The 27,872-nt window shown below is 42.4% G+C and overlaps 1 protein-coding gene across 5 annotated transcripts in view; it reads right to left on the bottom strand.

Moving 5' to 3' along the window:
• The window catches only part of ACTR3B (actin related protein 3B), a 980,748-nt gene extending 956,401 nt beyond the window's left edge, over positions 1–24,347 (bottom strand). Inside the window, exons 1-2 of one of the 5 annotated variants that reach the window (XM_034965311.3) lie at positions 24,173–24,347; positions 887–942 (exon numbers count right to left, since the gene is read on the bottom strand). In XM_034965311.3, coding sequence (XP_034821202.1) covers positions 887–942; positions 24,173–24,216 — 100 coding nt within the window. In that variant the 5' untranslated portion in view covers positions 24,217–24,347. Of the gene's footprint in view, positions 1–886; positions 943–24,046 lie in introns of all 5 variants that reach the window. The other 4 variants (XM_063606429.1, XM_034965315.3, XM_034965313.2 and 1 more) reach the window with 4 other exon arrangements.
• Between the last annotated feature and the right edge of the window lie 3,525 nt (positions 24,348–27,872).

Here is a 27,872-nt window from a genome sequence, read left to right as displayed (position 1 = left end):
ATAGTTCCAGGGAATCCTATCTTTTTTTTTTTTGAGACGGAGTTTCACTCTTGTCACTCAGGCTGGAGTGCAGTGGCACGATCCCGGCTCACTGCAACCTCCGCCCCCCAGGTTCAAGTGATTCTTCTGCCTCAGTCTCCCGAGTAGCTGGGATTACAGGTACTTGCCACCACACCCAACTAATTTTTGTATTTTTGATAGAGACGGGGTTCCAACATGTTGGTCAGGCTGGTCTCGAACTCCTGACCTCAGCTGATCCACCCGCCTCAGCCTCCCAAAGTGCTGGGATTACATGCGTGAGCCACCACGCCCAGCCAAGAATCCTATCCTTTAACAACCGACTAACCTCGGGAAGACTCCTACAGGAAATAAAGAGTGAGTAGAACACCCCATGCCAAACTGCAAGGACACTTCTGTTATTCTCTACTGATTAAAACTTAAACAAAAACAGAATACTACTAAACACAATAAAAACAGTCATCAGGCCTACCATTTCCACCAAAAAAAAAAAAAAAAAAAATCTTTCAACAGAGTGAATAGTGTAGTACAAGAGATATTCAGTCCATTAAGTTACTAAGCTAACAGACTGTATGTACTTAAACTTACAAATTTACCTTAAAGACCAGATATACTTTTTCTAGGCAGTTCAGGCATTTATAATTGAATAAATGGACCCTGCTGACTACCCAAGCTGAGATTCCAACGACAGTGACAAGGGGCTTTATCAGAATGGAACAGAAGGACTAGAAAGTCGTGGGGTAACCAGAACGGTCTTCTACAAGAAGATGGTAAGTACATTAATATACCCTGAAAAACAGATCAGAACACTTAGAACAATTCTGAGAAACACAAACCTTTATAAACCCAAGGATAGAGCTTTACTTACATGAAGGAATAATGAACTGGGGCTCAGTGTTGCCTGCGTAGCCAAGCTTGGTATACCTAAAAGCACAAAGTCATCAACACATGTTTAGATAATAATACTCTCGTCTATATTGGATTAATGTCTTTTATTATAAGCTCTCCAAGTCCTAAAATAGCAAGCCTCAGAATACTCCTTGAAATTAAAAAAAAAAAAAAAAACTTGTGATCACTGAGAATCAAACACTAACTTCAAAGAAAGCAGTTTTGCAAAAACTTAAAATATTATGCTTGTTTCTAGTAGAAAAAAAGAAACACATATATACTAACATATAAATTACATTTATGCATCCCTAATAACTTTAAAAGTGCTTTTACACTCTATCTTTACAAAAACCCTGTGAAGAAAGTAGAAATTATCCCTGTTTTGCAAATGAGAAAAGGGAGGCACTGAGAAGTTGATTAAACTGCCCACATTAGTGAACTGCAGAAAAAGAACTCCAATCTACATATGCAGGCTAATTCCAACACTGGCTCTCTAAGAAGTGTACTTACTTCCTAGAACTTTTATACAAACTTCCTGAACTTTGTGGGGTGGGGGGCGGCGGTTAGAAAATGATTATATAATTTTCTTAAAATGTCATGGCATATGTCTAAGAAACAGCTACTGCCGTCTCCTGAGAATCATCTGACAAGAGCATCTCTTTATCATCTCATTTCAGAAGGAGCCCATTTTCTGTCAAGACACTGCATGATAGATTCCAAAAGTCTTAACTAAAACAAATGCCAAAATACTACTCTCTGTTCCAAAAGCATTTGCTAATCTCCTAAATATAAAAGGGGGGGTGGTGGAAAAAAAAAACACCACTCAGAACCATCTGCTGGAAATAAAGTTGAAACGCGGTAAGTAAATCGAGAAGACTCATCAGCGCTTCCTTTCTTATTAGGACTACTCTAATTAACAGTAACGTCTGGACAACCAAGCCGTCATTCTGTAATAATGCTTATTATTATTATTTCAACACTGCTAACACTAGCAGTGTTGAAACTAACTTTATTCATTCAATTTTAAAAATTATTTCAAGATGCTTAATATTAAATTTTTGATCGGGTAATATTTCTAAATTCTAATAAATTAATTTTACAATTTTTAAGTATGGTTTACCATATGCTAATTTTACTATTTTTGAACACACGGTGAATGGATAAGGTCTGGGGAAACCAAAAAAAAACAAGTCAGCTCCCCTCAAATCACACATTGCTGCTCAACTTCCACAGGACCTGAGGTCTTCGTGCCACAGGAGCCAGGGCAACGCCAAGTCCTGAGACTCCTCAGGCCTACAAGGAGCTTCTGGAGGCAAGACCCAGGTGAAGCCCTCTCCAGCTCCACAGCTCAAGAGCTGGAAACAGAGTACAAGGCCAAGTGGACATACCACAACTCCACTCCAGGGTTCCACCTACAAGGTAGAATTCAGAGCCAACCAAGAGCCAACCCAGGATGGAGGCAATAGAGAGCCTGACCTTTAGAATTCCAGATCCTTCCCAATTTTAACATATTTCTGGAATTATATTCCAGAAAATAAATATAAATAAGTGAATTACTAACCCAAGGCTAAAGATGCCTATGGAATCCAACAAGCAGACCAGAAATCACTAAAATCATCAAATCTGTGTCTTTAACAAGCTACATCAGCTACTTCCCACAAAAATGATGCACCTTATGCTGAAATAAATCCACCTTCCCACAATGTTAGACTATGAGTTCCACACGCTGCCCAGAACAGGGTCCTTTCTCATGGTTATATCTACACCCCCGGCACAGTGCCTGGCACATGGCAAATACTCCAGAAATAACAGCTCAATGTATTCTCACCAGTTGTAAAAAAGGTAATCATTGTCAAACTGCCAGCGGAAGGACCAATATTTGCAAGAGGGATGCTGAAAGTCAGAAAAAGAATCTGATGGAACCAGAAAAAAAAATCACAGATATCATCTCCTACAATCTCCTACTTAAAGAGGAGCAGTGGTCTATGTGTAATGGGTTTCAGAAAAAAAAAAAAAAAAAAAAACCACTGAAACGAATATGGTAAAGCGTTAACATTTATTAAAATTAGGTGCTAAGTTTCATTCAGGCTATTATATCATCTTCGTATTTTGAGTATACTATACTGGTTAAGATCATACACTTTGGCACCACACTGAGTTCAAATCCCAGCCCCACTATTTGCCAAATGTGTATCTTTGGGCAAGTTACTTTACCTATCTGTATGTCAGTCACTATAAAATGGGGATAATAGACTGAGGCAAGAGGACCCGTTAAGCCCAGGAGTTCGAGGTTGCAGTGAACTATGACTGCACCACTGCCCTGTAGCCCGGGTGACAGAGCGAGACCCTGTCTCGAAAAAAAAAAAAAAAAAAATCTGAAAAGTTAAAAAAAACAAACAAAAAGCAATTTGTTCTGTATCCCAAGTGATAGCATTCATTCTTCCCACTGTGCACCATGGACAGTTTAATTTGTATAGTGGTGAGAATGAAATGTATGAAACAAATGGTAAATCTAGTAGATACCTGATAGGCCTTCAACAACTATGCCTCATTTCCATCCCAAAGTTTTGTACCCTGAAATCATCACTATGGCCCACAGCAGGAAAAGGTCAGACTACAAAAACAGACTTGAGCACTGTTAGGCTCACAGCTCTAAAATTCAACTAAACACTGATGATACGACTCAGCGACAGCTGCTGGAATGTTCAGATTCTTAAGTCACAACATTCTTTTAGACAGTATAGTCTTGGAAGGAGGTCTCTGTCAAAGTCACACGGGTACCTTAAGTATCAATGACATTAAGCCAACAATGATTTTCGTGACTGAGGCAAACTAACATGAAGATATATATATATATTTTTTTTTTTTGAGACAGAGTTTCACTCTTTCGAGCAGGCTAGAGAGTGCAGTGGCGCGATCTCGGCTCACTGAAACCTCCGCCTTTCTGTTTCAAGCGATTCTCCTGCCTCAGCCTCCTCAGTAGCTGGAATTACAGGCGCCTGCCACCACACCCAGCTAATTTTTGTATTTTTAGTAGAGATGGGGTTTCACCATGTTGGCCAGGCTGGTCTCAAACTCCTGACCTTGTGATCTGCCTGCCTCAGCCTCCCAAAGTGCTGGGTTACAGGCGTGAGCCACCATGCCTGGCCCTAATATTCTTATGTGTTAACAACTTACTATGAGATCCTTACCCTCCTAGCAGAACTGACGTTATTTTTAAAAACACTGGCAAAAGCACAAATTCTTCAGATCACTTTATTCTAATATAATATCTTTCCATTTTCCTGGGCTATTCCTTATATATTAATAGTATCAAATACACTTGAAGTTTTGTTACTTTGAATAATCATAATGTAACAAACATCAAACAAATTGAGACATTCAAATTTAAAATTTTAATAAAATCTGCACCAACATAGGCTCATCCATCACTAACTTCAATGACAGTCTATTAAATATAACTCAGTACATGTCATCTAAAAAGTACGCATCCTCAAATTCTTTCCCGGGAGGAGAACTCAATGCTAGACTGGCCTGCCCCATTAGAGATGTTAACATCACAGCTCAATGCCATGAAGAGCAGGACCAAAAAAACCAAAGCAAAACACAATTCTTAAATATGGCAAGTGCTCAAGACACCATTTACCAAAAAAAGAAACGTTCCCTATTTCAATCAGTTTACTAGCTAGTAACAATGTAGCAGGCACTGTACTAGTCACTGAGCCGTCCTCAGACTGAGGATAGGGGAGGCGGGTGGACATGGCCCAGGTCCTCAAAGTGTTCCTCAAAATGTTTACCTATTAGTTACAGGACTTCAGATTGAGTTTTCCAGTTGTAGCATGGCTTACTTTACCTGGAAGGCAAGTTTAAGATCTGGGTAGGCATCAAGGAAGAATAAGCCACATGTGGCTGACCAGATCACCTGGGAAACTCCGGAAACAGATTCCCCAGGGCTGTGCGCGATTCACTAAATGGGAATCTCCAGAGAAGGCTGGGCATCTGTGTTCTTAACACCCCTCGCTCACCCGCATGGTTCTGGTGGTCAACCAGCTTAGAACTCACTGACCTCAACTACGCCACATGAAGTCACCTTTAGCATTTTATATAATGCAAGCTTCCTCACTGTCACATTATACCAAAACCTTCTTCCACCCACCACATTTAGCACGATATATCTATAATACTGAAGTTTAATACTGGTCAGAAGTTCAGAAGAAATAACTCATATGTCCTTTTTTTTTTTTTTTGGAGACACAGTCTCACTCTGTCACCCAGGCTGGAGTACAGTGGTGTGATCACGGCTCACTGCAGCCTCAACCTCCTGGGCTCAAGTGATCCTCCCACTTCAGCCTCCCAAGTAGCTGGGACCACAGGCACATGCCATCACACCCGGCTAAGTTTTTTTTTTTTTTTTTTTGTACAGAGGGGTCTTCCTATGTTGCCCAGATTGGTCTCAAACTCTTGGGCTCAAGGGATCCTCCCACCTTGGCCTCCCAAAGTGCTAGGATTATAGGTGTGAGCCACCGAGCCCAGCTACCAAATGCAGCAATTTTGTCTTATTATTTAAAACACTGTGTGTTTAGGTACTCTATGAAAAAAATAATGTAGGAAATGCTTTTCAATTCAAACTATGCAATTAAGAAGTAGTGAAAAAAGGCCAGGCGCAGTGGCTCACACCTGTAATCCCAGCACTTTGGGAGTCTGAGGTGTTGGACCACCTGAGCTCAGGAGTTCAAGACCACCCTGGGCAACATGGTAAAACCCCATCTCTATACTAAAATACAAAAAACTAGCTGGGCGTGGTGGCACGTGCCTGCAGTCCCAGCTACTCAGGAGGCCGAGGCACAAGAATCGCTTGAGCCCTGGTGCCACTGCACTCCAACCTGGGCAACAGAGTGAGACTCTATCTCAAAAAAAAATAAAAAAACAGAAGTAGAAAAAAAAAAAAAATCTAGGCTCAATCCAGGAAAGTAAAAAACTTAAGCTAAAAAGGGAAAGATTCCTTAGGAAGAGATAATGGTGGAAAAAAAAAATCTCAAACCAAAATAAAATGAAACACTAGAAGAATCCTTATTGAAGCCAGAATTAAGCCAAGGAGATCTACTATCATTATTCTGATTTTACACTGTTTAGGAAGAATTAGATATTACAAATCAAAAAGAAAAGAGTAAATGAAAAGGATTTGGGGAAGAAGGAGGAGATTAAAATTTAATTCTTTTTTTTTTTTTTTTTGAGACGGAGTCTTGCTCTGTCACCCAGGCTGGAGTGCAGTGGCACAATCTCAGCTCACTGCAACCTCCACCTCCCATGTTTGAGCAATTCTTCTGCCTCAGCCTCCTGAGTGCTGGGACTACAGGCGTGCACCACCACGCCCCGCTAATTTTTGTATTTTTAGTAAAAACGGGGTTTCACCATGTTGGCCAGACTGGTCTCGAACTCCTGGCCTCAGGCGATCCACCTTGGCCTCCCAAAGTGCTAGGATTACAGGCGTGAGCCACCGCGCATGGCAAATTTCATTCTTTATAGATGATAACTGTATACCTTGAATAACTAAGGAAATTAAGTGAAAAACTAAAGCAATAAGAGAATTCAAAAAGATGACCAGTTACTAAATGAATAGACAGAAATCAACAACTACCCTGTCTAACAATAAGAACATATAATGGATGAAAACATCCCACTCAGAATGGCAACAGCAATAGAATGTTACCCTTAAGAATACACCACATAATGACATGAATAAGCTATTACTCCTACCCTTAAAAATAATATTGTTCTTTAAATAAACTCTCTATATACAAGCAGACAAATAGAGACATGCCTTAATCTTACACAGGAAGAGTCCGTTTTGTTTTTTTTGTTTTTTGTTTTCTGGTCAATTGGTTCAGGATGAGGAAGAGTCAATATTTTTTAAAGAAATATTGAATATCACTAAATCTACCTACAAATTTAATGCAAAGCCATTCAAAACTGGTGCCAATACTGAAGGTGGTGGTAAATTATACACAGGTGATAGTAAAGGGTTAAAGAGCCATTATAAAGGGTCACATTAGCTATCAAAAATTTTAATGCACATACCCTATTAGCCAAATAGTGCCTTTCTAGGAACCTACCCCACATAAGTATTTGTACTTGTATGCAAAGATATACACACACAAAAATGTTCGGTGAAGCACTATAATAGCAAAACCACCACCAGAACCTGGAAACACTCAAAATAGAGGATATATTAAATAAATTATATTATATCCATTCAATAAAATTCTATACAACCATCAAAAATGAAGATGTATACTTACTGCCATAAATGGATGTATAATATAGCTTGAAAGTGCTTGAAAACAGTATATATTTATAATGTGAGGCCAGCTTAATAGGGACACAATGCTAGGTTCAAATCCCAGCACCAGCTATGTGATTTCAGGCAAGTAAATTAATCCCTTCATTCCTTGGTTTCTTCATCTCTAAAACGTGGGTAATAATCCCTACCTCAGTGTTAAATGTTGCCATTTTTGGATAATATTTCCTAATTCAAAAGAAGTAGGATTTCATTGTGCAGTGATTTATTTACTTATTACTGAATATTATTTTTTGTATACTAGTGATCTCTATTTCTCTCATGAATTGTCCTTGGATAACTTTTCTACTGGAGTTTTAGTGCTTCTTATCAATTTGTGTGAATGCTTATACACTGAGGATATTTGTGCTTGCTCATTACATTGCTAATTTTTCCCAGCTTGTTGTTTACCTTGTTATACATTTTCTGCAATATAAGTATTTAAACAGTCCAGGTGATCAAATCTACCAATTATTTTCCTGAATAATTTCCTTTATTATGTTTCTACTTTGAAAGTCCCTCTATATGCTAAAATGTCATATCATTTCTCTTCCACTTTTATATATATATATTTTATCCCAAATGGGAAGAACTACACTAATCCAATTTTCCCAAACATATGTATATAAGCATTCAAGACCATCAACTTTGCATTAAAAGCCCTTGGTTTTTTTTAACACTACCTTCCCAAAGCTAGCATGATGGAGGTAGGCACTACTCTCAAAAATACATAAACTATACTTACAGATTGCCAGCCATGTTCTCAAACTCACACCACCTTCCATGAGTCCCTTAACTTGTCTGAGACCTTTTCTCATACAGAAATCAGGAAAGACAGAAGAGGAAGCTATGGAAGCAGACCCAATCGATAGCTGCATAAAGCACTACCAATAGTTACACGTCTGCCTTTTAAGCAAAGAATATGTTATAGCTCAAAATTCAAAGCAATATAAAAAGGTATCCCTTAAGAAGTCTTACACTACCTCATTTCTGCCTTCTATCCACCTTCTATTCCTGTGTATCTTTCCAATGCTTCTCTCTGTACATACAATATATTATTATTTGCCCCCAATTTTTTTTTTTTTGAGACGGAGTTTCGCTCTTGTTGCCCGGGCTGGAGTGCAATGGCATGATCTTGGCTCACTGCAACCTCCGCCTCTGGGTTCAAGCGATTCTCCTGCCTCAGCCTCCCGAGTAGCTGGGACCACAGGCATGCACCACCACGCCCAGCTAATTTTGTATTTTTAGTAGAGACAGGGTTTCTCCATGTTGGTCAGGCTGCTCTCAAACTCCCGACCTTAGGTGATCTGCCCGCCTCGGCCTCCCAAAGTGCTGGGATTACAGGCTGAGCTATCACGTCCAGCCTGCCCCAAACATTTTAAACAGTCCTTGCACGAAGACTCTTCCACTTTACTTGTTAAATGCTCCTATCTTTTGACAGCAGTAATATGTAGACTTTTCAGTTCTGCAAAGTCATGAAAATTAACCTACTGTTGACTCAACATATTTATATATAATTGAAACTGCTCTTCCAACCATGTGTCTTAAGCAGAAGGTAATGACCCTAAGGTCAATTAATTTATGTTTGAAAGTACAAATCTTACATCTTAAAACAGTGTTTTACATCTTTTTTTTTTTTTTTTTTTTTTTTGAGACAGGGTCTCACTCTGTCACCCAGGCTGGAGTGCAGTGGTGCAATCATAGCTCATTGCAGCATTGACCTCCTGGCCTCAAGCAATCATCTGCCTCAACTTCCTGAGTGGCCAAGACTATAGGTGCACGACACCATGCCTGGCTGGTGTTCTCAAACTGTGTCCTGTGAGAAGTCCTTTTGATTGAGACCCCTGGTGAGGCCCAGTCTCAAACCCCAAACTTCAATCAGAATAGCTCTACTCCCTCCTAAGATTTTTCACAGTTTAAATATGGCTTTGATAAAAGTAAAATTGTTCCCAGACCCTAACAATAGTTTTAAAGCAACACACAATCTCCATATTGTGCAATGTAAATTACATGACCAATTTTTTAATGCTCCTTGGCTTGTTACATAGAAAAGCATAGTCTCTATAGAACGAAGAATTCAATATATAAAGTTCAAACTTAAATATTTTATCCAAATCCAGTATCTTTGCCTGTCCTTAAATTTTCTATTTCTCCTTCTGAGTACTTTTTTTTTCTCTCTGTTACTTCGTATATATAAGATCATAAAGCACACTGCCCTTTTGTGGATTCTGAACATTATTGTAAGGTAAACTCTGACTTCCAGTTAAAGTGTTTTAAAAGTGTTTTAACTGTTTAAATGATGGACTAAACATATTATCTAATTTCACTCTTTCCCAAAGCCCCACTAAAACCAAAGCAAAACAAAATTTTAAGCAATTATTTTAAAAATTAAAAAAAAAATGTAGGCCAGGCGCAGTGGCTCACACCTGTAATCCCAACACTTCGGGAGGCCGAGGCGGGCGGATCACCTGAGGTCGGGAGTTCGAGACCAGGCTGGCCAACAGGGAGAAACCCCATCTCTACTAAAAATACGAAACTAGTCGGGTGTGGTGGCGCATGCCTGTAATCCCAGCTACTCGGGAGGCTGAGACAGGAGAATCGCTTGAACCCAGGAGGCAGAGGTTGCAGTGAGTTGAGATCACGCCATTGCACTCCAGCCTGGGCAACAAGAGCAAAACTCCATCTCAAAAAACAACAACAAAAAAATTTTAAAGCAATATTAAACCATGAGGATGTGGAGAAAAGAAAAGGTGACAACAGCAAGATTTTGGCCCTGAAAAGCTGAGGACCCATCGTGCCTGACTTTAGAGATACAAGAAAGACAGCAGGGGCAAGAGCTGAGAACGAGCCCAACACACTCCCTAGATCCTTAAAGGCTCTGGAACTTGTTGGTGCCCACGTACCTGTGGGACTGGAATAGGAGGGCTGAGGAGCAAGTGCGGACAGCCCAAAATACTCAGGCCATGGTGAGACCCTCTGCCGCCCCACACTGCTGGGCACTTGCTCCTCCCTGGCTTCAGCCTTCTCTACAAGTTTTCCGGAATGTGTAAAGCAAAGGCTCTCTGCACCCACAGTTAACTGGCAGGGTCAGAGTACAATGATAAAATCAAACATTTTTAAATAAACCAAAAAAATAACAATTAAACCCTTGTTTCATTTAATTTTTTTTGTTTTGCAATTAAATAATACTCATGCTTTCTTTTACTGTGCATTTGTTTGGCTTATTTTTGAACCATCCTTTTGTTTTTTTTTTTTTTTTGAGACAGAGTCACTCTGTTGCCCAGGCTGGAGTGCAGTATCATGATCTCCACTCCCTGCAACCGCCACCTCCCGGGTTCAAGCGATTCTCCTGCCTCAGCCTCCTGAGTAGCTGGTATTACAGGCATCCACCACCACGCCCAGCTAATTTTTGTATTTTTAGTAGAGACGGGATTTCGCCATGTTGGCCAGGCTGGTCTCGAACTCTGACCTCAAGTGATCCACCCACCTCGGCCTCTCAAAGTGCTGGGATTATAGGCGTGAGCCACCGCGTCCGGCCCCTTTTACTTTCTTTTTTGAATTTTTTTCCATCCTTTTACTTTCTGAATGAATGACTTATATGTAACTACCATAGTTTTCGTTTAGTACAGAAAGTGAATTTAGTTGAGTCCATGCCAGGTGAGGTCATCTCAGGTGCAACAGTCTTACTCTTGTTTTAACTTTTGTACTATTCCTTGTTGTTGCCTGTTTCCTTTTACTCTGTAATCTATTTTATTTGGTTGCTTTTCTTCCTCTCAATTTTACTTTTACTTTTACATTTCAAAGGTATACAAAGTCTGTTTTTAGCATAATAGCCTTCTCAATTTATCAATTTCAAAAACTGAAACAGAATTCCTTAACTACATATTCTGAAAGATACGACAGTTAGCACAGTGGTGTCTCCCACTCCCCAGCCCAAACCTAACCTAATCCCCCATGATATTGTTGACTTTCAGGAAATTTTGCTATGGCATGTTATCATTGTGTTGACATTTTTAAGGTTGAGTCAGTATTTATTCAATTGTTTTTGCCTTCTGGCTTATTTCTCCAAGAAAGATTATTCAATTATTGAAGCTGGTATCTTTATACTTCAACCTCTCTATTTCTGGAGCCCTCACTGATTCATCTTTCAGTTGGCTGGGTTATATCTGCAAGTAGATTTTTCAGTGAGGTTTATGAATGCCATTAATTCCTGAGCTTTTGCCCATTTGCAAATGTCTTATTATGCTGCATTTTAATGACATTGCAATCCAATCACATTGTCTTCCTTCTTGCCCTAACTCCCCGACTCTTGTTTTTTCCTTTTGAGCCAGAGTCTCGCTTTGTCACCCAGGCTGGAGTGCAGTGGCACAGTCACAACTCACTGCACCCTTGAACTCTTAGATTCATACCATCCTCCCACCTCTGCCTCCCAGGTTACTGGCACTACAGGCACGCATCACCACACCTGGCTTTTTCTTTTAGGGGGCAGGGGGATAGAGACAGGGTCTTGCTATGTTCCCCAGGCTGGTCTCCAACTCCTGGGCTCAAGCAATCCTCCTGCCTTGGCCTCCCAAAGTGCTGGGATTACAGGCATTAGCCACTGTGCCCAGCCCCCCTACATTCTTAAGCATTGCTTCATCATCTTTTGGCACATTACACTGTTGAAAACCCCAAGACTAAGGTGATTTTATTTTTTCCATTATAGGTGGCCTGTTTGCTTTTTTCCTGCTTAAATATGTGTAGTATTCTTTTATCTTTCAGGGGTTTGTTTTGTTTTGTTTTGTTTTTGAGATGGAGTTTCACTCTCGTTGCCCAGGCTGAAGTGCAATGGCGTGATCTTGGCTCACCTCAACCTCTGCCTCCCAGGTTCAAGCGATTCTCCTGCCTCAGCTTCCCGAGTAACTGGATTTACAGGCATGCACCACCACACCTGGCTAATTTTGTATTTTTAGTAGAGATGGGGTTTCTCCATGTTGGTCAGCTGGTCTGACCCCAGGTGATCTGCCCACCTCGGCTTCCCAAAGTGCTGGGATTACAGGCACGAGCCACCGTGCCCGGCCTATCTTTCAGGTTTTATAAATTAACCAGGATACGCTTCCATTTTAATGACTCTGAATTTTTTTCCAGTTCACAGTGAGTCCTTATATTAATATTATATGATCTTTCATTATATTCCAGGAAAACTTTGTCTTTTATTTATTAATGTTACATCTGTTCCACACACTCTGTTCTCTTCAGCAGGAACACCAGCTCTGACTACAGTAGATGCCTTCTGGACTCTTCTCCCACAGCTTCCATCTTCTCTCTAATCACCATGACCTCTTTGTTCTTTCCTACCGTGGTCTACGTAATTTCAGGAAGTTGATCCTCACATCAGTGATTTCAGAACCACTGGTACTACCTCATGTAACCTCCAACATGCTTTTAATTCCTGAAATGATTTTAGTTTTCTATTTCTTTCCTTATGGATGTCAGCTGACCTCCATGTCCTCCTTTTAGCTTTCTTTAATCTTTTAAAATTACTTCTTTGTTCTTTTGTTTTATTGAGCTCATGTTGTCTAAATTTAAGAGCAAAGTGGCTTTATCTAAAATTCCATTCTAGCCAGGCACAGTGGCTCACACCAGTAATCCCAGCACTATGGGAGGCTGAGGCAGGCAGATCACCTGAAGTAAGACCAGCCTGGCCAACATGGTGAAACCCCATCTCTACTAAAAATACAAAAATTAGCCAGGCATGGTAGCAGGCACCTGTAATCCTAGCTACTCGGGAGGCTGAGGCAGGAGAATGGCTTGAACCCAGGAGGCAGAGGTTGCAGTAAGCCGAGATCAAGCCACTGCACTCCAGCCTGGGTGTCAGAGCGAGACTCTGTCTCAAAAAATGAAAAAAAAAAATAAAACTCCATTCTAATTACTGAAGTACTCTTTCCAAAGTATACTTTTTCATCTATTTTTGCTTGTTATGTTTCCTTCCTTATTTTCTGTGCGTAGTCCCATGATGGGTCCTTTCTGCTTCACACTCAGCTTTGAATGGGTGCAGGTCTCCCTGGACCTGCTTGCTCAACAACAACTCGTCGCCATGCTTACAATGACACTGAATACAATGTCTTGAAATCTCTGTGTAGTCCTCTGGTTGTTCAGAAGAATTGGCTGAACAGTGAGCAATCAGAGCCTGAACTTGGGTATACTTTCCCACTAATTCTACTAAATCCTTTGTTCTGGGTGTATATCTAATTCCAAAGTTCATTGTGGAGGACAGGCGGGTTTAAGGGGAAATGCCTTATCTTAGATATTAGCAATTCCTGATCAGATATAAGCTGGTCATCCTCACAGATTTTCTCCTTTAGTCAAACAAAGTCAAAGAACATAATGACACCATTACTACATGATCCCTCTTTCAGCCCAGCATGCCCTGCTATATTTTAGGATGGAAAGGAGCTGCTGCCAGAATATGCTTCTTTGGCAATGGTCTATTCATCCATCAGCTCCTAGCTCTGCTGTAACGACTGTGAGTAGTACCTTCAGAAACCTATGCTCAGACACCTGCAACCAGCCAGAGATGGGCGGGGATGCCACATCTCAGTATCCTCCTGCAAATGGACCCACACTTCACTGGAAATGTCATAAAATGTGATATGAATTGTAGCTGTTTTCTTCTCTATTTTTGGTTAGTTTTGTTCATTTTTAGGAGGTTCCAGGAAGTAGTGTTACATGAATGTATATTTATAGCACCATATGCCCAATAAACTATTAAAGAATCTTTTAGTATGAAAAGGATATAAGACATATGGTAAAATCAATGCTACAGAGAACTTTTCCTAAATGAAGCTTTTATGGCAGTTGTAAGGGAAAGAGTATAGTAATTTATGGCTCTGTCCTCTATCAATACAGGTCCAATGCAACATGAAAAGAATGCACATAAAATATAATAAATTTGTTGACTACTAATAATTGTTTTAATTAGAAGTAAAAGGCTTTTTTTTTTTTTTTTTTTTTTACAAATCAGATGCTGAAACGGAGAAAGGGAGAGAGGAAGAAGAGATGCAAGCTAATTTCATAATTACTCATAGTTGGGAGCCAACAGAAAACAGCCACAAATAAAAGGACTATACATAATGATAACAATTAGACAAAAATACAGTCTGCCCTAAAGTGCACCAAAAAAGATATTAATAAAATAAAATGGACTACATGGCAAAAGATGTTTAAATACATATATATGTAAATATTGCAAAACTGAGGCCAAATATATCAATCATATCAATACATATAAATATGCTTAAATCACCTATCTATGAGTATAAATGAGCTTAAGTCATCCAACAAAAGGCAACATTTTCATATTGACTAAAAAGCAAAACAATATTTTGGGTACAGACAATTCAGAAAGAATAATAAAAGGATGGACAAATATATATATATCTATATCAGATAAACACAAGGAGAAGCAAGCAGGGATCACACATCTTGATATCTGACAAAGTACAACTCGGCTGAGAAAACAATTAGAAGGCTACTTGATATGCTACATCAACAACTCTAGTGAAGAGACAAGTTATTTCTATCTAGATAACCAATATGGCAGCAACAACTTTCATAAAGCAGAACCCACAGAAAATGCAAGGAGACCTTAATAGGTTACTAACAATAGGAGGCCTTAGTATGCCATTCTCAGTCCATGACAGACTAGGTACACACACACACAAAAATGTGAGCCCAGGCATGGTGGCTCACCCCTGTAATCCCAGCACTTTAGGAGGCAGAGGCAGGTGGATCACCTGAGGTCAGGAGTTCGAGACCAGCCTAGCCAACATGGAGAAACCCCGTCTCTACTAAAAACACAAAAATTAGCCAGGCATGGTGGCGGGTGCCTATAATCCCAGCTCCTCGGGAGGCTGAGGCAAAGAACTGCCTGAACCCAGGAGGTGGAGGTTGCAGTGAGCCGACATCACGCCACTGCACTCCAGCCTGTACGACAGAGGGAGACTCGGTCTCAATTAAAAAAAAAAAAAAATTGGAAGCCCTAAATAACATAATTAATAAGGTAGCTCATATAGACACATTAAACTCAGAACTTATAAATATTGTATCTCCTAGCCAGGCGTGGTGGCTCATGCCTGTAATCCCAGCACTTTGAGGGGCCAAGGTGGGTGGCTCACCTGAGGTCAGGGGTTCGAGACCAGCCTGGCCAACATGGTGGAACCCCGTCTCTACTAAATATAAAAAATTAGCTGGGCGTGATGGCGTGCGCCTGTAATTGCAGCTACTTGAGAGGCTGAGGCAGGAGAATTGCTTGAATCCAGGAGGTGGAGGTTGCAGTGAGCCGAGATCGCTCCATTGCACTCCAGCCTGGGCAACAAGAGTGAAACTCTGACTCAAAAAAATGAATACAAAGAACATTCGCAAACCCTCTTAGGCCACAATAAGTGAAAAAAAAAAAAAAAAACACCAGAACTATCCCACTAAAATCAGGAATAAAATAATAATGCCCACTAACTCCACTCTGATTTAAATTAACATTGCTTTGGAGGTAATGGCCTCTGCACTGTGTCAATAAAAAAGCAGTTAAGAGTCCCTAAAAATGGAAAGGAAGAGGTAAAACAATCTCTTTTGCCAATAACAGGTTTTGGTTTTTATTTTTGAGACAGCGTCTGGCTCTGTTGCCCAGGCTGGAGTACAGTGGCTCAATCTCAGCTCACTGCAACCTCCGCCTCCCAGGTTCAAACGAGTCTCCTGCCTCAACCTCCCATGTAGCTGAGATTACAGGTGTGTGCCACCACGCCCAGCTAATTTTTTTGTATTTTTAGAAGAGACAGGGTTTTGCCATGTTGGCCAAGCTGGTCTCAAATTCCTGGCCTCAAGTGATCTGCCTGCTTCGGCCTCGCAAAGTGCGTGCAATTACAGGTGTGAGCCACTGCGCCAGGCCCAATGACAAGTTTTTATATCTGAAAATCCCTAGGGATCAAGGGAAAAATTATACAAATAATGTGAGCATTCTGTAAAGCAGCACGTTATAAAATGAGTAACTACCATGAAAAACCACCATGTAATCTAGGAATGAAAAAACTAACAATCTTCATATATTCAAGAAAAACAAGATAAAATGGAAGAGAAGGCACCATTTATGATAGCAAAAAAAAATCAAATACATAAAGTTAACAAGAAATCTACCCGCAGAAACACCACAATATTCCTAAAAGACACAAAATAGACTTGAACTAATGGAGAGATAAACCATGTTCTTTGATGGGAAGACTCAGTATTATAAAGATGATGATGCTCATTAAATTAATTTTTAAGTTTAATAAAATCCCAATAAAAATGCCATCAGGCTTTCTCTCCCGGAACTAGAGAAACTGATTACAAAGATCACTTGGAGGAACAACAATCGAAAATACATGGGAAAGCCCTAAAAAGGAATTAGATGGGCAGGGGAAGCCGGCACCATTAGAAATGAAATCATTCTAAAGAGCCTAATTAAAACTGTGTGGTGCTGCTATTATGAACAGACCAATAGACTAACTCAACACAATACAAAATCCAGAAAGAAACACAATTGCATAGACAAATGCAGCATATGATAAAGGCAGCATCTCCAGTCATTGGGTTTTTTCCATAAATTATGTTGAGATAAACAGGACAGCCATAGCCACACACACACAAAAGTGGATCCAACTGGGTCCATTCTTCATACCTTATCTCAGGATAAATTCCAAATGAATTAGAGATTTAAATGAAAAAAATGAAACCATTAAAAAAAAAAAAAAAAACCTACCAGCTGGGCACAGTGGCTCACATCTATAATCCCAGCACTTTGGGAGGCCGAGGCAGCTGGATCACCTGAGGTCAGGAGTTTGAGATCAGCCTGACCAATATGGTGAAACCCCCTTCTCTACTAAAAATACAAAAATTAGTCCGATGTGGTGGCATGCACCTGTAGTCCCAGCTACTCGGGAGGCTGCAGCAGGAGAATCGCTTGAACCCAGGAGGTGGAGGTTGCACTGAGTGGAGACTGTGCCACCACACTCTAGCATGGGCAACAGAGTGACACTCTGTCTCAAAAAAACAGAAAAGAAAAAGAAGAAAAGAAACCACCATGTAATCTGGGAATGAAAAAAACCTTTCTTAACTATGACTCAAAATCTAGAAACAATAAAGAAAAGATGAATAAATCCAATTGCCTAAAGAAAACAAACTTTGCATGGTAAAAGACAAATGATAAGTAGGGGAAATATATTTGCAACGTATGTCATTAAGGGTTAATATTCCCTATGTGCAGAAGAAAGTTAATGGGCCTGAGACTGCTGTCTCTTAGAAAGTCCTGCTTGGAGGAATGGCCTTTAATTGGTATCTAGGATCTTGGAGTTCAGGCGTTCCCACCATTCCCTAAATGCTAAAAGTAGTTCACTGCTCCTAGAGTGGCAAACAACGTGGTTTATGCCAATGCCTTGCTTTCCTTCTGGGACTCTGGAATTCTGGCACGTGCTATGCACAGGGTGCCTGCATGACAAGTCCCCAGTGAAAACCTTGGGCCCTGAGTCTCTGAGGAGCTTCCCTGGTACGGAGCATTGCACACGTGTTGTCACAGCCTGATGCTGGAGGAATTAACTGCATCCTGCACGGCTGCACTGGGTGAGGACTCGGGAAGCTTGCCCCGGTTTCCTCTAGGCTCCACCCCACATCTTTTCCCTTGGCTGTTTTTGCTTTGTACATTTTCACCGTAGTCCTGATTCCTCCTAGCAAATCACTGGAACTGGGAGTGGTCTGCGGAACCCCTGAACAGACCCTAATACATGAAGAGCTTCTAAAAATGAAGAAGCAAAAGACCAAAACCCCAGAGAAAAGTTAGAGAAATGAAGAGACAGAAAAAAATAAATGCGAAGATTATCATAATCATGAAAGTGGGTTGTTAAAATATGAAGTTCAGCCTTCTCTCGTGCTCACAATCTCACCCACTCTTGCCCTTCCTTCTTCCACCATGGGATGACACAGCACGCAGGGCCTCATTAGATGCTGGCACCATGCTCTAAGACTCTGCAGCCTCCAGAACTGTGAGCCAAATAAACTTTTTTTTTTCTTTTTTTAAGGTGTGCACTTTTACTGAACTGGTCTCAAGTCAGTGTACAGGTATGCCCTGGCTGCCTCCACACTTCCACCCACTCCCAGGGAGACCAAAAGCCTTCATACATCTCAAGGTAGGGACAAAAATGGGGACCATGATGGCTGATTATTCAAAATAAAACAAAAAGTATTAAGGTGAAGATTTTTTTAAATGTTGCATTACATAATTTACATGAAAGCAATCCTGTAACCTCCCCTTTGTGGACTCAGGAGAGAACTGGGCCGTTCTCCTGAGAGAAGTGGGGTGGCTTTTGGGAGGGCAAGGGACTTCCTGTAACAATGCATCTCACAATATGTGGAATGACTATTTAAAAAAAAAAAAAAAAAAGCCAGGCGCAGTGGCTCATGGCTGTAATCTCAGCACTTTGGGAGGCCGAGGCAGGCAGATCACCTGAGGTCAGGAGTTCAAGACCGGCCTGACCAACATGGAGAAACCCCGTCTCTATTAAAAATACAAAATTAGCCGGGCATAGTGGTGCATGCCTGTAATCCCAGCTACTTGCGAGGCTGAGGCAGGAGAATCACTTGAACCCGGGAGGCGGAGGTTGTGGTGAGCCAAGATCGCGCCATTCTACTCCAGCCTGAACAATGAAAGCAAAACTCTGTCTCCGAAAAAAAAAAAAAAAAAAAGGGCCAGGGTAAGACCCAGTCTCAAAACAAAAATAAAAATAAATAAGTAAAATAAAGAACAATGTATAATCAAGGTCCTCGGCCACACTGTAGAACTTTGGGGGATGCTCACTCCAACTAACTGCTGTCACCTTCATCATTCTATTCTTTTCTTTATAAATTACCCGGTGTGTGGTATTCTGTTACAGCAACACAAAACAAAGACATTAAGATATCATTTATTCTAGGTTGGTAATTTTACAAATTGGCAATAGGCTCTATTGGTGAGTCTGTAAGACACAGGCATCCTTCACACATTACTGGTGAGAATGCACACTAATGAGTGTAATTTGACACTGCCTAGCAAAATTACATATGCATTTGCCCTTTGACCCAGAAATCCCATTTCTAAAAATCTAAGCCACAGATACTCAGGCAAAAAATACAAAAAGATATCCTTGCTTTATTTTTTTCTTTTTTTTTTTTTTTGAGATGGAGTCTCGCTCTGTTGCCAGGCTGGAGTGCAGTGGCGCGATCTCAGCTCACTGCAACCTCCACCTCCTGGTTCAAGCGATCCTCCTGCCTCAGCCTCCTGAGTAGCTGGGACTACTAAAATTAGCCCACCAGTGTGCCCGGCTAATTTTTTTGTATTTCTTTTTTTTTTAGTAGAGACGGGGTTTCACCGTGTTAGCCAGGATGGTCTCGATCTCCTGACCTCGTGATCCACCTCCTCGGCCTCCCAAAGTGCTGGGACTACAGGTGTGAGCCACTGCGCCTGGCCAGAATGCTCAAAAAATGAAGACACGTCTAAAGAACATGGAAGGCCAGGTGCAGTGCCTCACTCCTGTAATCCCAACACCTTGGGAGGCAGAGGTGGGCAGATCACCTGAGGTTAGGAGTTCAAGACCAGACTGGCCAACATGACAAAACCCCATCTCTACTAAAAATACAAAAAAACAGCCATGCATGGTGGTGTACACCTATAATCCCAGCTACTCAGGAGGCTGGGGCAGGAGAATCGCTTGAACCCGGGAGGCAGAGGTTGTAGTGAGCTGAAGTCACACCACTGCACTTCAGCCTGGGCAACACAGCAAGACTCCGTCTCAAAAAATAAATAAATAAAAAATAAAGAACATGGGAGTCAGCCTGAATGAGCTTCACTTGGCAAAATCTGGGACAATTTAAGCAATAGATAATAACCCACTGACAACAATGAGGACGGCATAACGGATTATCATTCTTTGAACAGAACGACAACTCATACAGACAATAAACAAATGAGGCCTATGGATAAGTTCTCCCTTAAAATAAAATGTTAACTAATAAATGGAGACAGAATAATAGAGTTCAAAAATCACCATTTTGCAACCATCACCATAATTAGTAATTCAGGCAAGAATCACCAATGGGCCAGGCACAGTGGCTCACGCCTGTAATCACAGCACTTTGGGAGGCCAAGGCGGGTGGATTGCTTGAGATCAGGATTCAAGACCAGCTTGGGCAACATGATGAAATCCCGTCTCTACCAAAAATACAAAAAGTTAGCCGGGCATGGTGGCTCATGCCTGTAATCCCAGCTACCCATGAGGCTGAAGCAGGAGAATTCCTTGAACCTGGGAGACAGAGGTTGCAGTGAGCAGAGATTGTGCCACTGCACTCCAGCCTAGGAAACAGAACAAGATTCTGTCAAAAAAAAAAAAACAAAAAACAAGAGTCACCAATGGATACTTAAACTAATGGATGAAAGTTTAAGAATAGAGTACTTACATAAAATATTTCCCCACAAATGACTTTTTTTTTTTTTTTTTTTTTTTGAGACGGAGTCTCGCTCTGTTACCAGGCTGGAGTGCAGTGGCCCGATCTCGGCTCATTGCAACCTCCGCCTCTCGGGTTCAAGCGATTCTCCTGAGCAGCCTCCAAAGCAGCTGGGACTACAGGCACGCACCACCACACCCAGCTAATTTTTGTATTTTTAGTAGAGACGGGGTTTCACCATGTTGGCCAGGTTGGTCTCGAACTCCTGCCCTGAGGTGATCCACCCGCCTCGGCCTCCCAAAGTGCTGGGATTACAGGCATGAGCCACCGCGCCCAGCCAAACGACTTATTAATTACAAAGAAAAATAGTAACTGAACAGTGAAGAAACCTCGTGGACATCACCCTCTCCAAATGATCCAAGTGAACTTCATCAAGAGTGAGGCGAGTCCCTATCTTAAGCCTTTCGATGGGATGCACTAAGAAGGATCAACAGGACTTCTGCGGTAGTCCTGACAAATATGCATATCCTGTATCTATCACAGAGAAACACTAGGTAACAACTGGCTGTCAAAAATGCCAACATCTTGAAAGACAAAAAAAGGTTAAGAAATTATTCCAGATTAAATTAGACTTAAAAGACATGACACCCACCAGATGCAATGTATGCCGCTGATGGGGAGGTCTTTCATGGGTGACATTCCATAAAAGACATGAATCCATACTGTATATAGGATACTACTGTATGTATGTTAAATTTTCTGATTTTGATGATTGGAATGTGATTCTAGAAGGGAAAATGTGTCCTCAGAAAGTACGCATTCAAGTATTTTGATATAAAAGGATATGATCTCTGCAACTTACTCTCAAACAGTGCAGGAAAGTAATAATAATATGTATGGACATACAGAGAGTGACAAAGCAAATGTTAACAGTTGGTAAAACTGGAAGAAGAGTATACAGTAGTTTTTTGTTCTCTTCCAGCTTTCAGTAGATTTGAAATTATTTCAAAATAAGTTGAAAAATGCAAAAGACTTCATTTAAAATGTTTGGCTCAGAGAAGTGAGACCGGAGTTGTGAAATATTCTCTGAAAACTATGCAGCCTAGTCATCCCTTTAAATAGATGAAGCTTTATTTTTGGACTCAGCAGATCCCTTTGTCCATATTATCCTGGCCTCCAGCACATCACTGCTTACTCAGTTAGTCTCGGGGCTTACCTGAGGAGGATTCAAGGATACTGGGATGAAATTTATTTGTAAAAAATACTGTTTATCACACTGTCCAATAAATCATTAGTGCCCACTATGTATAGCTCAATGCTTTTACAATTTAGTACTACAAAAAAAGGCTTTTTTCACCCAAGAAACAGGTATTTCTCTTGATTTCTGATGACAGGAATTACATAACCATGACTCTTATGATGTTGTCAGACAGGAAGACTAAGGTCGAATGTGCGGACCAACTTCAGCAGCCACTGGGCTAAAGCTCAGGGTGACTTCCTGGGTCCGTTCTTTTCCTTTGGCTTGGTTATTTTTATCTGAATTTTACCACTTTTTGTCCTATTTTGAGGCAAAACTAAATCCAAAAATCATTTTGGCTCTCTGGGAAATGTAAGAACTACTGATGTGCTCAAGTTGGTAAATTCGGGCTCTTTCAGGCTCCTTCTGGCCATACACTGGATATGGGGAATTCATATGGAGATTCCCTGCCACCATTTCTAAGTCTTGACACCAACTTCTGAAGCATGACTTTGGGCCACAAAACAATGATCTATAGAAGTTGAATCTCCAAGTTAGCCAAGTTACATTAATCACTTACCTCAAAAGGTCAAAACTGAGCACGACATTTTAGGTATTTATAGCAAGAAAGATGAGTAAGGTCCACGACTTACTAATCTTAAAGGTATGACAACTCTGTGAGCATTATTTTATTGCTACTACCAAGAATTCCTTTATATTTTAATAGTTCTGCAAGACTAAAACTACAAAGCAAAAATCTCACATGCAAATGTGGAAATGAAAAATACTTTCACCCACTGGTTTCACTCTTGACACAACCAGACCTGAGGGGACATGAGGTGAACCCACTGGGGGAGGGCATGAGTTAAGGGTGTCAATAATTGAGGGAGGGGAGTTGTAGTATCGACAACGCTGATTTTGGCTTGTGTTTTAGGTAGAAAAGCAAGTTCTAAAATAAAGAGCTACAAAGCTTGATATGACGTGTATTTCAAAAAGAATTCACACAAGCAAAGAGGATTTTTCCAGTCCACAACCACTTCTGGTCGCTTCAGCAGCAAAAGGAAGGAACTAACAGTAGGAGATGGACTGTAGCAAACTAAAGAAGGCACCCCCACAAGGTTGTCAAGGAAACCAAACCAAGTGCATTTTTCTATAGAAAAGAATCAAGGGTAAGGTGAACATGCCATGCTACATTTTGTGGCAAAAATGATTAAAATCCCTTCTTGAAAAAAATCGCTAAGAGACCAAATTTACTTCCAGGCTATTTTACTAAGCACTACACCCATAACGCAGGCAGGCAAGCTTGTATTCCCAAACTACCAGCTACATGGATTCAGCAATCACCTTACTACAACGAGCTAACTTGGGCCACCGATACTTCAGGGCATTTCCTAAGATCTCTTTTTAATAGCTTAACGGCAACGAAAGAAGTGGTCACACTCAAAAAGTTAAAAACAAAAACCTCTACCACAATTCCACAAACATGCTCTCCCAAATTTAGGGTGTTTTTCAAAATGGAGTCTTTTTAAACACATCATTTTTTCAGCGAAAAGGCAAATCTATGCAAACCAAAGGGACAGCTTGGCCTGAGTGTGCCATTTCATACTGGAAAAGCGCAGGGAGGGCAGTAAAAATGGTATCAAGTTGGGAGATCGATGCTATTCTCTCCACAAGTAGGTGGTAAAGAATCCTCAGCCAGGAGGAATGACACGCACACGCGGGGACAGAACGAGGGCCAGTGCTGAGAACGCTGGAAGGCAGGGACACCGTTCACTAGGAGATGAGTGACGTTAAAGGATCTGCAGTGATGATCTGTGCCTCACGCTGGCGAATATTCCTAGGAGGGGAGATCCCGCGCTCCCGGTGTCCCTCAGGGTGTCCACCCCGGCGACGGCCGGAGCCGGGCTGCGGGTCCAGGGCCCCGGCCACGTGGGCGGGGGAGGCGAGAAGCGCCGGGCTCGCTCAGAGTGGGCACCGCGTCCCTACCCTCCGTGCTTTTCCTCTTGTGGCCCTTCCTGGCGGGGAAGAGGGGGTTTTACGACGTCAAGGCAAGGCTTGGAGGGAAGCGGCGGCCGGCGCCCCACCTGCCCAGGTGATCGCGGGGCTCAAGCCCGGGGCGACGGACGCAGCTCGACCTCCAGGCGAGGTGGACGCCAGGGGCCGGGAGCGGGGCCGCGGAGGAGCGGGGGTGGGCGCCGAGCTGCTCTTACCCGGTGCCACAGTCCACCACGCAGGGAGGCAGGGAGCCCGCCATGCTCGGGACGCGCGGCGCTCGGCCCCGCCGGCCGCCCGAGAGCGCCCCGTCGCCGTCCGCTCCGCCGCCCGCTAGCCCCGCGCGCAGCGTCTCCCGCGAGCCGCCGCAGCTCCGCTGCCGGGAGCCCGGATGCTCGGCGGCCGACACGTGACGTCACTCCCCGGTCGGCCAATCAGAACGCGCGCACGCCCCGCCTCCCCCCAACATCCCCACCCCCACTCCGGCGCGCCATCTTTAGTGCTGGCAGCGAGGCTTCTCGGCCCCATACGTCCAACCTTGCTGCTGGAGAGATTGGGGTTTATTTTTAACTGACTTACATGAACGTGACCCCATTTCCGAGGCCTGGCGCCTTTCTCCTCCTGTAAGTCTTCGCTCGAATGTCACCTTGCGAGGGAAGTTGTTCCTGATCACCCTATGTCCCCTACCGGTACTGTATCCTCTGTCTCAACAATCTGTTGGTTTCATTCCTAACCCTTAAAGCAAAGTGTTTATATTTTTATATTTATGTATTTGTTGTCTGCCTCCCCTACTGGACTATCAAATCTTCTAGGATAGGGCTTGAGTCTGTCTTAATCACTATTGATGAGCAGCAGGTGCTTAGCACAGTATTTGCTGTACCTGTGGAAGTGCCCAAATGTTTGTTGAATGACTGAGTAACCTTCCCCATATAGCAAAAAAAAAAAAAAAAAAAAAAAAAAATTAGTTGGAATTGGCCGGGCGCGGTGGCTCACGCCTGTAATCCCAGCACTTTGGGAGGCTGAGGGTGGATCACAGGGTCAGGAGTTCCAGACCAGCCTGGCCAACATGGTGAAACCCCTTCTCTACTGAAAATACAAAAATTAGCCGGGCGTGGTGGTGGGTGCCTGTAATCCCAGCTGCTCCGGAGGCTGAGGCACGAGAATCGCTTGAACCTGGGAGGCGGAGGTTGCAGTGAGCCAAGATCGCGCCATTGCACTCCAGCCTGGACAACAGGGCGAGAGTCTGTCTCAAAAAAACAACAAAAAAAATTAGTTGGAATTATTATACTTAACACGGCCTAAATTTTTCTAAGAAGAAAAATCTGCAACACAAATGCTTGGCCAGCCTTAAGGAATGAATGACCTTAGACTGAGTAAACCACACCAAGATCACTCCTGGAAAATGTTTTCAAGTGTCAAAAATGGGATGATCGCCCAAAAGTTCTTACTGAAACCAAATAAGGCAAACATCACCTACTATATTATAAAGGTACTGAGAGTCCCACTTGCCACTTGCTTCCTGCTTCTTGCCCGATCGTAAATTCTTGATACTAATTTTTTAGGAGCTTTCTGGAAACATGTATTTTTTTGTTTTGTTTTGTTTTTTGAGATGAGTCTCACTCTGTCGCCCAGGCTGGAGTGCAGTGGCGCAATCTCGGCTCACTGCAACTCCGCCTCCCAGGTTCAAGCAATTCTCCTGCCTCAGCCTCCCAAGTAGCTGGAATTACAGGCACCCACTACCATGCCCGGTTAATTTTTTGTATTTTTAGTAGAGACAGGGTTTCATCATGCTGGCCAGACTGGTCTTGAGCTCCTGACCTCGTGATCTGCCTGCCTCGGCCTCCCAAAGTACTGGGATTACAGGCATGAGCCACCACGCCCAGCCAAGACATGTTGTTTTTACAGGTACTTAAAACATTGTGTTTTTTTACCTAGAAGTAATAGATACGTTGACCACTCCTAGGTAACCCATCATCATTTCTTTTTTTTAACTCATAAGTACCCATTAAGGCCCAGACCTAGAGAATGTTCAGGAGAACTGAAGAGAGAAGCAAATGGGAGGAAAATAAAAGGGAGTAAGTGTGGAGGAATCCCAGTTTAGAAGCCCAAGGCTGGGGTTAAAGATTGGCTGGCTTGCTTTGTGTTTTGCCAAAGCCCTGCCTTGGTCCCTTTTCTTTTTCTTTTCTTGTTGCTTGTTTCTTAGAGACAGGGTCTCACTATGTTGCCCAGGCTGGAGGGCAGCGACTATTCACAGGCACGGTCCCACTACTGATCTGCATGAGAGTTCTGATCTGCTCCATCTCTGACCTGGGCCAGTTCACCCTTCCTTAGGCAACCTGGTGGTTCCCCGCTCCTGGGAGGGTGCCATATTGATGCCAAACTTAGTACAGATCCGTCATTCTGGGTGGCACAGAACTCCTGGGCTCAAGGGACCCTTCCACCTCAGCCTCCCGAGTATCTGGGACTACAGGCAAGTACAACTGCTCCCAGCCCGGCTCCCATTTTTTTCACGGCCCTAGCCTAAACATAGATTAATTCTAAATTACAGACTGTTGACACTGCCATGTCTTTTATTTTATTCACTTAACAAACATATATCAAGCGCCTACTGTGAGTCAGGCTTTGTGTTAGACTGAGCATGCAGCAGTAAACAGGATGTTCAGAGTATCTGCCCACAAGAGTCCAGTGGGAGATAGCAACAGTAAACAGGCAATTACAATACAGTGTAGTCAATGCTAAGACAGGGCAAGTCCAGGGTGCCCAGAAAGCCATAGAGGGGCTGACTTGGGAATCAGTAGAAACTTCTCAAAGCAATGATATTGAAGCTGAAACCCAGAAGGTGGGCAGAGTAGCTAGGTGGAGGAGACTGTAGGGTGGAAGAGTGTTTCTGGGATGGAAAACATGCACAAAGCCCAGGAAGAAAGACCTCAAGGCTTGTATAGGACCCAGCTACTACACCAGGGAAGAAGCCTTTACAGGAACTTGGGACTGGCTAGTAATAAAGGGTGTGCGATTTCAGGGAGCATCTTCTCTGCATAGGACTCATTGGGATTGATGGCCACGGTCAGCAGCTGGTAGAAAACAAAAGATTTCCTGACCTCAGTGATTTCCTCTAAATACCACTAACCCTTGATATATCAAAGGTGTTTTGTGGGCAGATAACAGAAAACCTAACTAAAAGTGGCACAAGGAAAGAGCAAATTTGTTATCTCGCACAATAGGAAATCCAGTGACTCCAGGATGATTTGACCATTCGATGGCATCATCATGGGCCTGTACGTTCAGCTCTGCCAGGGCCCTGCGTGTTGTCGTTTGTCCTCAGCTTATCCCATGCAGTGTTGAGACGGCTGCAGCCCCTCCGTGCACCAAAATCATGATGGACAAAAACAGTGGAAGAAATGCCCCATCCTGATGCCCTTTCTCAAAGGCAGTGGGAGGAAATGTTTCCGGAAGTTCCCAGCTGCTTCTCTTCTTGTGTCATTAATCAGCTCTTTTTCTATTCTTTTTCTGGGGTGGCCATGACAAAGTAGAACAAACTGGGTGGCTTCAACAAGAGATATTTATGCTCTCACAGTTCTGGAGGCCAGAAGGCCAAATGCAGGTGTCAGCAAAGCCATGTTCTCTCGAAGACTCTAGGGGAGGATCTGTTCCATACCCAGCTTCTGATGGCTGCTGGCAACCCTTGTCATTCCTTGGCTTGTAGGTGCATCACTCCAATCTCTGCCTCCATCATCACGTAGCATTCTCCCTGTGTCTGCATCTTCACATGGCATTCTCCTTATAAGGACACCAGTCATATTGGATTAGTGCCCACCCTAATGACCTCATCTCAACTTAATTACATTTGCAAATATCCCGTTTCCAAATATCACATTCACCAGTGCCAAAGGTTAGGATTTCAGCATGTTTCTGTAGAGA

Source organism: Pan paniscus, chromosome 6 (assembly GCF_029289425.2).
Source record: "Pan paniscus chromosome 6, NHGRI_mPanPan1-v2.0_pri, whole genome shotgun sequence".
NCBI classification, from domain to species: domain Eukaryota; kingdom Metazoa; phylum Chordata; class Mammalia; order Primates; family Hominidae; genus Pan; species Pan paniscus.
This window is presented reverse-complemented; position numbering and strand designations above follow the sequence as displayed.